Source organism: Labrus mixtus, chromosome 22 (assembly GCF_963584025.1).
Source record: "Labrus mixtus chromosome 22, fLabMix1.1, whole genome shotgun sequence".
NCBI classification, from domain to species: domain Eukaryota; kingdom Metazoa; phylum Chordata; class Actinopteri; order Labriformes; family Labridae; genus Labrus; species Labrus mixtus.
Genome location: NC_083633.1, coordinates 16588889 through 16600925, shown reverse-complemented (window position 1 = coordinate 16600925; position 12037 = coordinate 16588889). Strand labels below are relative to the sequence as shown.

At 42.1% G+C, this 12037-nt stretch overlaps 1 protein-coding gene across 1 annotated transcript in view; it reads right to left on the bottom strand.

The window, feature by feature from the left end:
* The window catches only part of acss3 (acyl-CoA synthetase short chain family member 3), a 42642-nt gene that overhangs the window by 12010 nt on the left and 18595 nt on the right, over positions 1-12037 (bottom strand). The window contains exon 9 of the mRNA XM_061030286.1: positions 10461-10564. Within this exon, the coding sequence (XP_060886269.1) occupies positions 10461-10564 (104 nt within the window). The remainder of the gene's footprint in view (positions 1-10460; positions 10565-12037) is intronic.

Here is a 12037-nt window from a genome sequence, read left to right as displayed (position 1 = left end):
TTTTTATGCTTTTTGACCGCCTTCTGTTGAAATGACATGTTTTTAATGTGATCCAAATACACAAACAGTCGTAAAAAAATGGACACACCAAGGATATAATGCTGCATAACAAAGGCAGAGGATTGTACATTGTCCTGCTCTTCTCTGAGAATTTGGCTCCGAGAATGAGTGACAACCAAAAGATTACTCCAGAACTGCTAAGATTAGTTCTGCTAGGCGACGACTCTTCCCTGAACAATTAAAAAAATGAAACAATTCAAGACCTGGCAGTGTCCCGAGGAGCACAAACACGAGATAAACACTCGAGCTTGTTAAACAAAGCCTCTCTTATCGGGGGCAGGATATTAAAATAAAGACAAGGTGCCCGAAAAGTAGAAAATAGGAAGTGAGACGTGTGGGAAGTCAAAAGCTAAGGCTGCAGAAACTGCAAAAAAAAAATCATTGTGATGCCACCCACCAAAAAGGTAGACATGAGAGCAGAGGAACATTGTGCATTCACACAAATCCGACGTGCTCTCCCGCTTACAACGCCCGACTCTTGGAGGGATCATTTCATTCCATCAAGCTAAAACATTGCCTCCCTTATCGCTTTGCAGACAGCGCAGCTCATCTGCTCAGAGCCAAGTTTATGCATACAAATCCACTACTTAACCTGCTAATGAAAGACCCCCGTCTTGTGCCTTTCCAAAGCCGCAGCCGATAAACGCAACAATGGGCTGGGAGCGAACGCCAGAAGAATTCCCAGGTTACGGAGAGCTGTGGACGGCGGCGGGCAGTAAACAGCGAGGTAATGCAAACGTGGCATCTCACCGCTCTGAGATGTAATTACAAGAGCCGAGGCATCTGCGCCACTGTCTTTGCAGCAATGTAATGAGACAGGGGAAACAACAGAGGATTCTTCTGTGTGTGTGTGTGTGTGTGTGTGTGTGTGTGTGTGTGTGTGTGTGTGTGTGCGCGCGCTTGGTGTTGAATGACATGAGGCCCCGAAGCCACGGCCCCCGCGCATCTCTCGGAGTTCGGGAAACAGCACGAGGATGACATGACGCAGGAACTGTTTATTGAAGAGAAATGTATTCTGATTTGTTTTCAGAAAAAAAGAGATGCTGAGGGAGGAGAGGAGCAGCGAAAGAATACGAATAAGGTGAGGGGGAAAAAGTTGGTGCGCTCTTTTTGGAATTCAAGCTAAGAAGCGAATAAGACACTTTGGGTATTTCTGATGAAATGTTCAACATGTTGTTCCTGATTCAAATTGGACTTTAAAAAGGGAAATCATGAGCTTGTTGCCAAAACAAAATGTCACATAGAAACTTTGTTCCCTGTATGAAGGCACAGAAATGAATCAAAATGCCAAACAACTAACTTCTACTATGATTAAAATCTTCTCACTCCACATCGTTCTTGTTACATTTGTTAAATACAAATCATAAAAAATGAGCTTGCTGAGCATCTTTTCCTTTATTCCTTCTTTCAAAGTAGCATCACAAACGCAGACCTGAAAGGGTTAAAACTAATACATTACTACTCTGCCCACTAAGGAGCTTCTCCTGAAAATGAATCCTGCAGGTGAAAGAACATTCAGAGTTAATTACTTATTGCAAAAGGTAATATCCCCGTCAGCTTCTGTTGTTCTCCAGTGAGACAATGACGTTTTCATGGAGCCTGTTAAACTGTCATCCACAAAAGCTTCTGCATCTCTTACTATTAATTCCTTGGGGGGGGAGAGAAAAAAACAACAATCCTTTGCCAGCGTTGCATTTGGCAAAGGCCAGCGGGGAGAGAACGAGTCTATTCTGCAATTTATTTGACGAGACAGGTGCTGCGAGGAGGTCCGGGGTCACTTCTTTTAAAGATAATTTGCTCGGTGCACAGCTGCTGTCTGTCTCAGAGAGTCAGAGAAATAAACAGACAGACACAAAAAAAAAAAAACGTTTCTGTATCTGTACGACACCGCTCACTGGTGAGGGAGCCTGCCGACCAGAAACACACATTTGTTGCCAGGCAACACCAGTGACATCATCACCCTTGTCCGCCCCCTGCCAGTGGCTCTTGGGTCTTAAAATAGCGCAGAGATTATTATCAGGCTTCAAAATGGCAGACTTTCACCGGTATGCACATGAGCCGGGCTGTCTTTGGCTTCAGGTGGCTTAAGGGGGGGGGGCAGACTATGCATGGATGACGTCTATATGGGGGGGTTAGGGTCACCAGGGGGTGTTACTTAATGTGACGAGAAGGCAAAGGCAACCACAACAATGTAATGACAATGAAGGGAAGACAGGGAGAGTTAGAAGAAGATGAAGTCGGGTGAAAAGAAAGCCGCGTGGTGTCACGTCAGGCTCGATGGGACAGGATGAATCAGCGTATCGGATGACAGCAAAGAGTCTGACAAATGATTGAGTCCGCCGCGGATGGGAATAATGAGCAACGGCGAACATTTCCACTCCGCATCACAAAACTAATCCCGCCTGCACCAGCAAAGTGCTGCAGAGTGAGAACTCATCAACATGCTTAATTGGTAAAAAAAAAAAAAAAAAAAAAAAAGAAGCAGGCAAAGCTCTGTCAGTGAGCTTGTTAGTGTGATTAAATATTCCAGGAAAAGAAGGAGCACATTTTGGAGTTGCATGAAAGAAGCGACAAGCGATGGATGTTAGATAAATACAAAGTCAAGCCATGTGTTGAAAGCTTATAACTTAAGGATATGTCTTCTACAGATGATCTCCTGCCAATATGGTTGTGCAATGTATTTTTGCAGATCATGGTCTATCCTTGTTTGAATGTTCTCTCTGTCTGGTTTGGTGTACGTTTCAATTCTTATTTGTAAAGCACAGAGAGATGCATTTCTTCTATGAAGGTTGTACTCAGAAAATGTTTTTAGTTATTTATCTAGAATTTTTTAAACAGATATCAGGTATTTTTTTACTTCACTTATCAATTTGATTTGACTTCCCATACTTTGCCGTTATTGTGGCTGACCCAGTGACTTCATATAAAGAAGAACAGAGCACCAGCTGCCTGGGAGTGAAGCCAAAATATTAAGAGCTCCTTCAAAACAAACAACATTTTTGTCCAACCTGGATCCAGTCGTGAGAGTAATTATCATGCCGATTCATGTCAACATGCTCATTCGCTTGAGAAGTTTGGTTTTTATTAGTTGTTTAATACAAAAAAGAGCGAGCGTAAACACAGCTCAGTTGACAATGCGGCACCTTGCAGAGTTCTTACTGGAAAGGCATAGTAGGAGGAGAAGCAAGCAAGCAACATAGTGAATACTAACAATACCCTTTTTGAATTTTCATGTGAGTGTCTGCTCCAAAATTGCAAAATAATCAGTTTTGTTGTGGACTGGACCTGAGGGATGTTTGACGTTTCATCTGGAAATGGAATGTGTTCTTTGCCTAGCGATAGAGGTGTGGTGTTAATTCCACGGTTCTACCAGCCGGCTTCATTCAGCGCTGATCTTGATTCCAAAATTACAGCAAAATATGTGAGCACCCATCGCCAAGGTACTTTGGCTTCACGTCTTAACCACTGATGGAGACAGAGACGTGTTGTCCATAACGATATACAGTCAATAGGCAGTCCATCTTGAATTCAATGTTCCTTTTGTCTGTTTTCGTGTGTATTTATTTCCAAAATGTAAATCTCTTTGAGATGCATTCCTTGTATGGAAGGCAGTTTATTTTTTGGTGTATAAACTTCAGTATTACTCTTTTGTTCATGTAATTCTAACCTTATCATGAACTGGATGGTTGTTATCATTGCACGTTTTCCTTGCGTTAATGTTCATTCTGTCTGACTTCATGCCATCTTGTGAAACACTTTGAGCTGCTACACTCATTACATTTGTATTACATTGTATTATTGTTAACATAACTACGGCATGCTTCATCCTGTGTACGTCATGCTGCTTCTCTTCGTGCCATCATTAGGGCTAGCGGCTGTTTTGTGTCAGCTAGCTCTCTTCTTTTTTTTTTGTCCGAGCCAGGGCCTTGTGCTTCTCTAAGGAGAGCTCTGTTAGGATTGCCGCTAGCTGTTTGTGTGAAGCGACTGTTTACCATTAGCAGCGACACACAGTTGGCTGCAAGGTAAGGAAGGCCTCCTGGGTTTGCATTGGGGAAAACAATACAAAAGTAATCCTGAGCTCTTTTCTTTTTAATCTTTCCATTGCTATGTACCTGGCACGGCGGATCCACGGCTCCCAGTGAAGCGACATGATATCACAGATAATGAATTAGATGATGCTCCTGTTAGGCGGGAATGGAAAACCACTGACTGTGTGATAAAGAATTCTACAGCGATGATGGAGTGGCTTTACACCGAGGAGCGGGAGAAAACACTTCAAAGTCCGCCAGAGACAGCCGAGGAAGAGCGAGGGTTCAAAAGTCGTTTTATTTTATCATAAATCAAGTGACAAATATATTTCCTCATTTATTATTAATTCAGCCAGCAGGAACCTTCAGCTTAAGAGGAATTTATAATAAGCTGCATGTTTTTTTAGCCGTCAATGACAAACACCGGCTCGCTGAATGAGTCGCAATCCTGCCGCTCTTTACACATCTCCAAGGACTTTTTCTCTTTCACATTCCTCCCAACAATGAAAACCAGCAGATTTTAAAAAATGACCTTGTGGAAGCTCGGCGGCTTATTCCAACGTTTGTAATTTCAGTTGGACTTTGCCATTTCCTCAAGGTATTCCACAGCAAAGCCACAGCAACGTTTTAACAATTGATCACAAAGCAAATACTCAAAAACAATTTGAAAAGAGAGCGGACTCAAAACAGAGTGTATGGCTGAACTGCCCTCAAATCAGCCTTCAAATCTGTGGCTACATTTGATGCCGTTTGTTGGTGGTAGTGTCTGTAAAGCCTGTTGCTGGTTATTAGATGTTATTTTTGGGCTTTTGCCTTTATTTGATAGGACAGTGAAGAGAAGGAAATCAGAAGAGAGTTGACATTCAGGAAAGGAGCAACAGGTCGGACATGAATCTGGGCTGTCCCCCTTGGAGGACTATATTTCTTTCCTTATAGGCTCTATGTTACATTGTTTTCCTGAAAGCCAAACCCTGAAGAAACTAATATTATGCAACTCAATTCACCTAGCCCACTCATCAATTCTCATGGTGCACCTTTTCTAACACTCCACTACGGCTTTCGTCTACTCAATATTACACTCCAGGAATACAAGCATGCAGCTCCGAGGATTTACGAGCGGCTGCACTGGTGATTGATTGGCTTCTATTTCTTTCTGTTTTGCAGGTGACTAGATCAAACAAAGCCCTGAACAAGTGGCAGGGAAGGTATATCAATATTTATAGATGAATACCAATTTAGCGAGCGAGCGACTGAGAGGCTGTCACCGGGTTGACAAACGAGTTGATTTTAGGTTATAGAAGCCAGAAGACGCAGACTTAACTTTGTTTTTGACAACAACCAGTTTCTGCACAAGGTCTCTGTCGCTCCTTTCTGTGACGACTAAACGAGCCTTGAATGCTAAAGTGTTTGCCATTGAAGAAGATATTTCTCGGCTGCAGGAGGAGGGAGCTGAAGGGAGCGACGTTGTTAAAAGTTACTTGATCGATGTTGTGTCTCCGGAGAGACGGTCAAACAGTGCACCGAGACGCCCCCGACAGGGTGACTCATGAACTCAGTACAAGCAGAAGGAAACTGTATACACACTGCTTTTTATGCTTTACTGACACTTGATATCACTTTGTGAATTAAACATTGTTTTTAACTGTTTAGACACGGTGTTGTACCCTGTTTGGACTTGGCTTTAAATGTTTCTTCAATGATCCAAATGAAACGCCAAGATACGTTGATTAGGGGTGGGACAAAATATCAATGCAGAAATATTCCAGAGGGTCGCCAGTGCAAGTCCTGGTGCTGAAATATAATATGGAAGTTGGTCTGGTAGCTGCAGAGGTGCCCTTGAGCAAGGCACCAAACCCTCAACAGCTCTGGCGCGCTCCCTGCATAGCACTGTGACTCAGCCCAACTCTGAAATCTAAAATACTGCCTCCACAATCTTTGCAGCCGTTATCATTCACTCAACGTTTCCTAGCTGATCACCAGCAAAGTGCACACAAAACAAATGTGCAATTTGTTGGAATGGACACACATATAAGTACTCTTTATGTTAGATCTTAATAAATCAGGATATTTGTTTAAAAGTTCTCAGAGCATCTTGGCAAGGGGTTTGAGTTATCATTAACTTTATCATTAATTATCAGTATTTTTTTTACACTTGTAGTAAACACAATCCACACCACTTGTGATTCTAATATTGAAGAAAGTTACTGAAAACATACAGGTATATACGTATACTACTTTTTGAAAGAATTAGTTTCGATGCAAATTGAATCAGGTGCCCTGGAGCAAGACACAAAAAGCAACAGGCTTCTAATAATATTTTATTACCAACGTTTCCCTTGAGAAGACCAAATCCAATAAATGGTTTACTCTGACGATAAGGAAGTTGCAATAACTCGGACAGCTTAGGACGAATCAACTTAAAAAAGTTTCTCTTCTAATTCTGCAACTTCAGAAAGAAATGAAAAATGATAAATGAATATATGAGGAACATGGCAGAGTCTCCTGTCACCGACACATTTCGAGTCAAACTGCCTCACAAAGAGAAAGAAGGAGCGAGCAAGTGAGACCGGGAATGACCCGCTCTACCGTGAAAAAGTGGAGAACACATTTGGTTTGCAGCGCTGCCCGCCAGCTGCCAGTTATTGAGTTTAGCAGGGGGTGAAGAATCCAACGGGATTTACACATTGAGACAGAAATCAAGAGGGCGCCAGAGGTTTTTTCTCCAAAACTCAATAAATCACCAGGCGGGGACGGCCACAGAGTGTGACGGCATTTTGTTCAGGTGTATGTGTAGGGGTGTGTGTGTGAGGAAGTGAGATTCAAACTTGGCTGTGAAACAAACACCGCTATGTTAAAGTAGAAAGATAGGAATCAACATCTCTGGCATGTGACAGTGTATTTAAGTCCAGCCATCTGCACCCTCAGTCAGACACATTCTAACATAGAGATACAGAGGTAGAGCACGGGGATGTTTTATATATATATATATATATATAAAAGAGGAAACAACTAAATCACACAGCACCTAAAGGCGTGCAAATGTCATAATGTTGTTTGCAAGCATGCATTGCTGCCTACACTAAACCCTACACTCCCCCTCCCTCCTCATATAAACAGTGAAGCTTTACATGAAGCCTTACATAATTAAAGATCAGTGTATGGATATTTAAGCTGAGCATAAAAGCACCACAGGGAAGGGAATTCACTGGCATTATTGCGCTCTGCGAGAATGATTGATTTTCACTCTTTGAACGCCCAAGCAAAGCACAAACCCGCAGTGTGCGTAGATCACAACTGATGTCACAATTCAGGGGCTGGGATGTCAGCACTCAGGAGGGGTGTCCGTCAGGAGGCCTGCAGATCAGACTGAGCATGTGCCTCCTCCACAAATGAAACAGTTTGAGCCTCAGAGAGACAGGAATCATCGGTTATTATGATACAAGAAAAGTTTTATTGCTTCCACAACTACAGACTGGATGGATGGAAGGATGGATGGACGGATGGATGGACGGATGAATAGATAGATGGATGGATGAATGGATGGAAGGATGGCTGGATGGACGGCTGCATGGATGAATGGAAGGATGGATGTATAGTTGGAAGGATGGAGGGATGGATGGATGGACGGCTGGATGGACGGATGGATGGACAGATTGATGCATGGATGGATGGAAGGATGGATGATGGATGGATGGATGAATGGAAGGATGGATGGACGGATGGACGGATTGATGGACGGATGAAGGATGGATGGATGGAAGGATGGATGATGGAAGGATGGATGAATGGAAGGATGGACGGATGAATGCAAAAAGCCATGTTTCCAACAAAAAGGTTTACCTCTAATCGTATACAAAGTGGTGAATCCAAGTGGGAATTTTCAGTATAAGTTCTAATGATGAACTTCAAAACATGGGGAGCAAAAGGTACCAGAGAGATATAATTCCCTTTGCTTCAGAATGTATCAGCACTACTAAAAAGAGCAAAGCTGAACTCTATTCCTGATGTTTTTATCTACAACCTTGAGTGTTGGTCTTTGATCCTGATAACATTGATCAGAAATATTAATGAGTACAAAAGTGGACTCTGAGGGGTTAATTTATCATCTGGAATTTGATATATATATATTTATGTGATGAGCATGCAGTAGGGTTAGAGCTCAAGAACTCATGATCCTGAATTGATGGTTTGTATTTTTGCTAAATTGCAGTATTGAGTTTCTCACACTCCCACTGAACTTGGACAGAACAATCAGCCGAGCGGGCTTATCTTCACACAGATCAGAGTTTTGCATGTACCGTCTCAAGGTCAATGGCTTTCCAGCGGTGCAACAACAGTATTGATTCTGAATTTAACACCGAGATGTCGTCTTGTCCGGCATCGATCCCCCCCTGACTTGCACTGGCTGGATATTACACACCAAAGTGACATCCTATTGTTCTCTTTAGAGGTTGCTGTCATATTAATCATAGTTCACTACTCCTAGAGGATACCAAACAGAGAGGGATTAACAGCACCAAGCTGCAACCTCCAGTGTGGAAAAGCGATGCCAATGTGTCCACTGAAGGATGGCTCCAAAAGCAAAGGACTCGCCATTGTGCCAAATGTTAAATAAATAATTGCAAACTCTTACTTGAGTCTCTCCTGATTGTAATACAGTCTATTGGTATGACTTGAGCAACACAGCCCCCTGAAATTCCTGATAACATATCTTGTCATCACGACCTAAAACAACCATAAAGAAAAGGCAGAGCGGTGAAGAAAAGTGTGATTACATGACTTCAAGGTAACCATTTAACACTGTGTCAACAAGTTAAGGAGTATGACCCAGCAGGCCTTTAAAAATTAAAACGGAACAACCTCTGGATGACATTAATTTAAAGAGCACTGGTGCAAAGCAGCACTGACATATTGACTATGTAAATGGAATATTAAAGAGTAAAAGGGAAAGGCTGCTTAACATTAAATTACTGCTACAATATTTAAGCAGAAATCAATAGCTTATCGTTGATTAGTTTCTTAAGCACTATAGCTCAAAGAATGCTTCATAGGAGGCAATTTCACTTTCAGAAATGATGGACAAGGTGTATATAGAGGCACCAGTAATTGTTTTTTCCCCCTTTATCTGGTTGCAAAGCGAAAAACATAGTCCTCACATCTATCTCGGCCAGTCACTCAGCGTCCCACATGGGCGCAAATCAATTAAACATCAGTGAACTCTTTTGGAAGGCAATGCCAATCAAACCTCTCGTTTAAAGGCTCTCTGTGGGTTTTTTTTTCCCCCCACCTGATTATGTCTGACTTTGAGGTGAGGAAACTGTGGTGGCTCTGCACTCTGGATATTAAGTGGCTTCACTGCATGTAAAAAAAATTGGCCAAATTGGAACCGTTCCATTTTATTTTTTTGCACCATAACCATTCTCACTGGGACTGCTTTAAATTGCTTGCTCATCCACACATCCCTATCTTATTAAGATTTAAATAGCTGCTGAGAACTATGGCACTTCACGATCCCTGAGAAACTCGGTAAGAAATTAAAACGTTAGTCTTTAACGTCATAATTACTCCAGTGGAGAGAAGAATCCCCCTGGTGTATGGTACTAAACATAGAAGTAATTAATCAAGCAGGAAAGATGATAAAAAAGTGCTCCATAATGACAAAAGGCTTTTGGGAAGTAGTGAAGTCACGCCGCATCACAAGGTCAAGTTATACTTGATGCTCTAAATATAGCACTTTTATAGTCTTCCCACACTGATAAGCTAGAGACCGAGAGAGCGAGTCGTAAAGATCAAGTTAAATAAAATCGAAATCATATACACTTCAGGCTAATAAAGCACTTGAGGTCCTTGAAAAGCTTTCCCAGTATCCATATCATAAGAGCTTAATCCCTAAAGTTTGAGGATAATGTGATTTTCAAGCTACTTAGATGAGATAATCAGAAGTGCAAAAGGCAACTTCACGCATAGCGGATGATAGGGGGATTCATTCCTGTGCAGTTTTTAATTTCAACTACCACAAATCCTGTGCAGCAGAGCTCCTACCTCTGTACGCTGGGTTAAGCTGTTCTGATGCTTTTAAAACAAAGAGACAAAGAAGCAAGAGAACAGAACATACTGTTGGTGATATCTCAGGAGTCAGTTTGCATTTTGTTTACATGAGTCCCTTTGGTACCTCCTGTCGGTTATGTAACTTTGGAGGGGAGAAGCGGCATTGTGTGAAATCAAATAAGACAGGTGCACTCTGTATCCAACATGAAAATCTTTTGAGTTCAGCTGGGCATAAGCAAGGTTTAAAAAAAAACAATATTTAACATGGTTTTTGTTATCAGATTCTATGGGATTTCTCTCTGTAGAAAGTGGAAATCTTCCTACCAGTCTGCCACCAGTGATCCAGGACAGGAACCCCAAAGCTCCTCTTTGCCCAGTCCAGCGTCTCCACATCGCAACGCTCGCCTGCCAGGAATAATGAGCGCAACCTGCAAAGGCACAGAGTCCGTTTATAAAACTTTAAATGTCTACTTTCTCGCAGGGATGGTCAACAAAGGATTTAAGGACTTACGGAGGTTTATCGTCACTCCAGAACATGATAGTACATAAAAAGGAAGAAAATTATTAGTTATAGAATGAAGGTCCAGGTTAAAAGAGATTCTTGTTTTTTTCAAGGATGTATTTTGGGGCTTTTTATGCCTTTATTAGAGAGAGATAGGACAGTGGATAGAGTCCGAAAATTGGGGAGAGAGAGAGTGGGAATGAAATGCTGGAAAGGCCTCCGTACATTAGTGACCTCAAGTGCACATTCCTTTATTTAACAATAGAAAGCACAATACAAAATAAGGGCAAAAATATGCAATTTAAAACATCATTTTCAAGATGTGTTTTTTTTTTCTAAAGAACTGATGTTTTCAGTGTTTTGCTAAGTCAAACTCTTCTGTTGTGAAAACTGGGTCATAGGGTTTTCTACTTTAAACTACGGCTCAGAACTTCTCTTCACGCTCTTGAAAGTGACTTTGAGCTCATGCAATGCGTCTTCCAAGGAAAATGTTGGGGGTTTTTTTGGGCTACGCACGGCTTTCTCCTCCACTTCAGTCTCCCTGTGATCTTAGCCGTGACTCGTGCCTTCTTTAAAATCGCCTCTGACAACGTCAAGCAGATCGCTTTTGCCATCTTTGCTGACTAAGCGATCGTCGCATCCTGCCACCCCACAGTCACACGTACAGTATCAGGACAGCAGAGGTGAATGCTCGTTTGTGTGGAGGGACATCACCGCTGGGGTTTCCAAGAATTCAACTCTTAGCCTCTTTTTTTGATGAAAGTGATGGAAGAAAACGCACAGAAAAAAAGTGTTTTGTTTTTGCCAGGGAACCATTACTTTTGATTCCACTTCTCTGTCAGCTGATGACGGTTTATCCTCCTACGGCAATGTTTCGGGGGCTGCCTCTGAAGCTAGAAGATGTCTAAGTAACGGATGAGTGATATCTTTTATGCTATGTTGTGCTGGTCGTTGTGGAGACTACAGAAAACTGAAAATGCAAAAAGGATTGGTTATGGAATTGCATTTTGGCAAAGTGTTAGGGTTAGGGGTTAACCCTCTTTTACTCTCCAAATAGACTACTTTGGAGTGAACCCTAATTCTGTTTGGACAAATGATGATACGATACGATGCAGGACCATACAATACGAGATGAGACACTTTATTGTCCCTTTAGGCAAATTTGTCTTTGACATCTGAATTGGTCAAAGTTAGCCCCTCCTTTACAAGACCCTCCCTGTTTAAGCCTTCTTTAAGTCTCCTCGCTGGTTTCCATGCCCTACAAGTGACCCAAAACCATCTTCAGCACCTCCCTGATTTCTCCCACATCATTTTCTCCCAAACTCCCTCTGATGGCTACCCCCATGGCTGCTCATTTCTAATTCACAACACTGCTGGTTTCTGACTGCAGAGGCTGTGA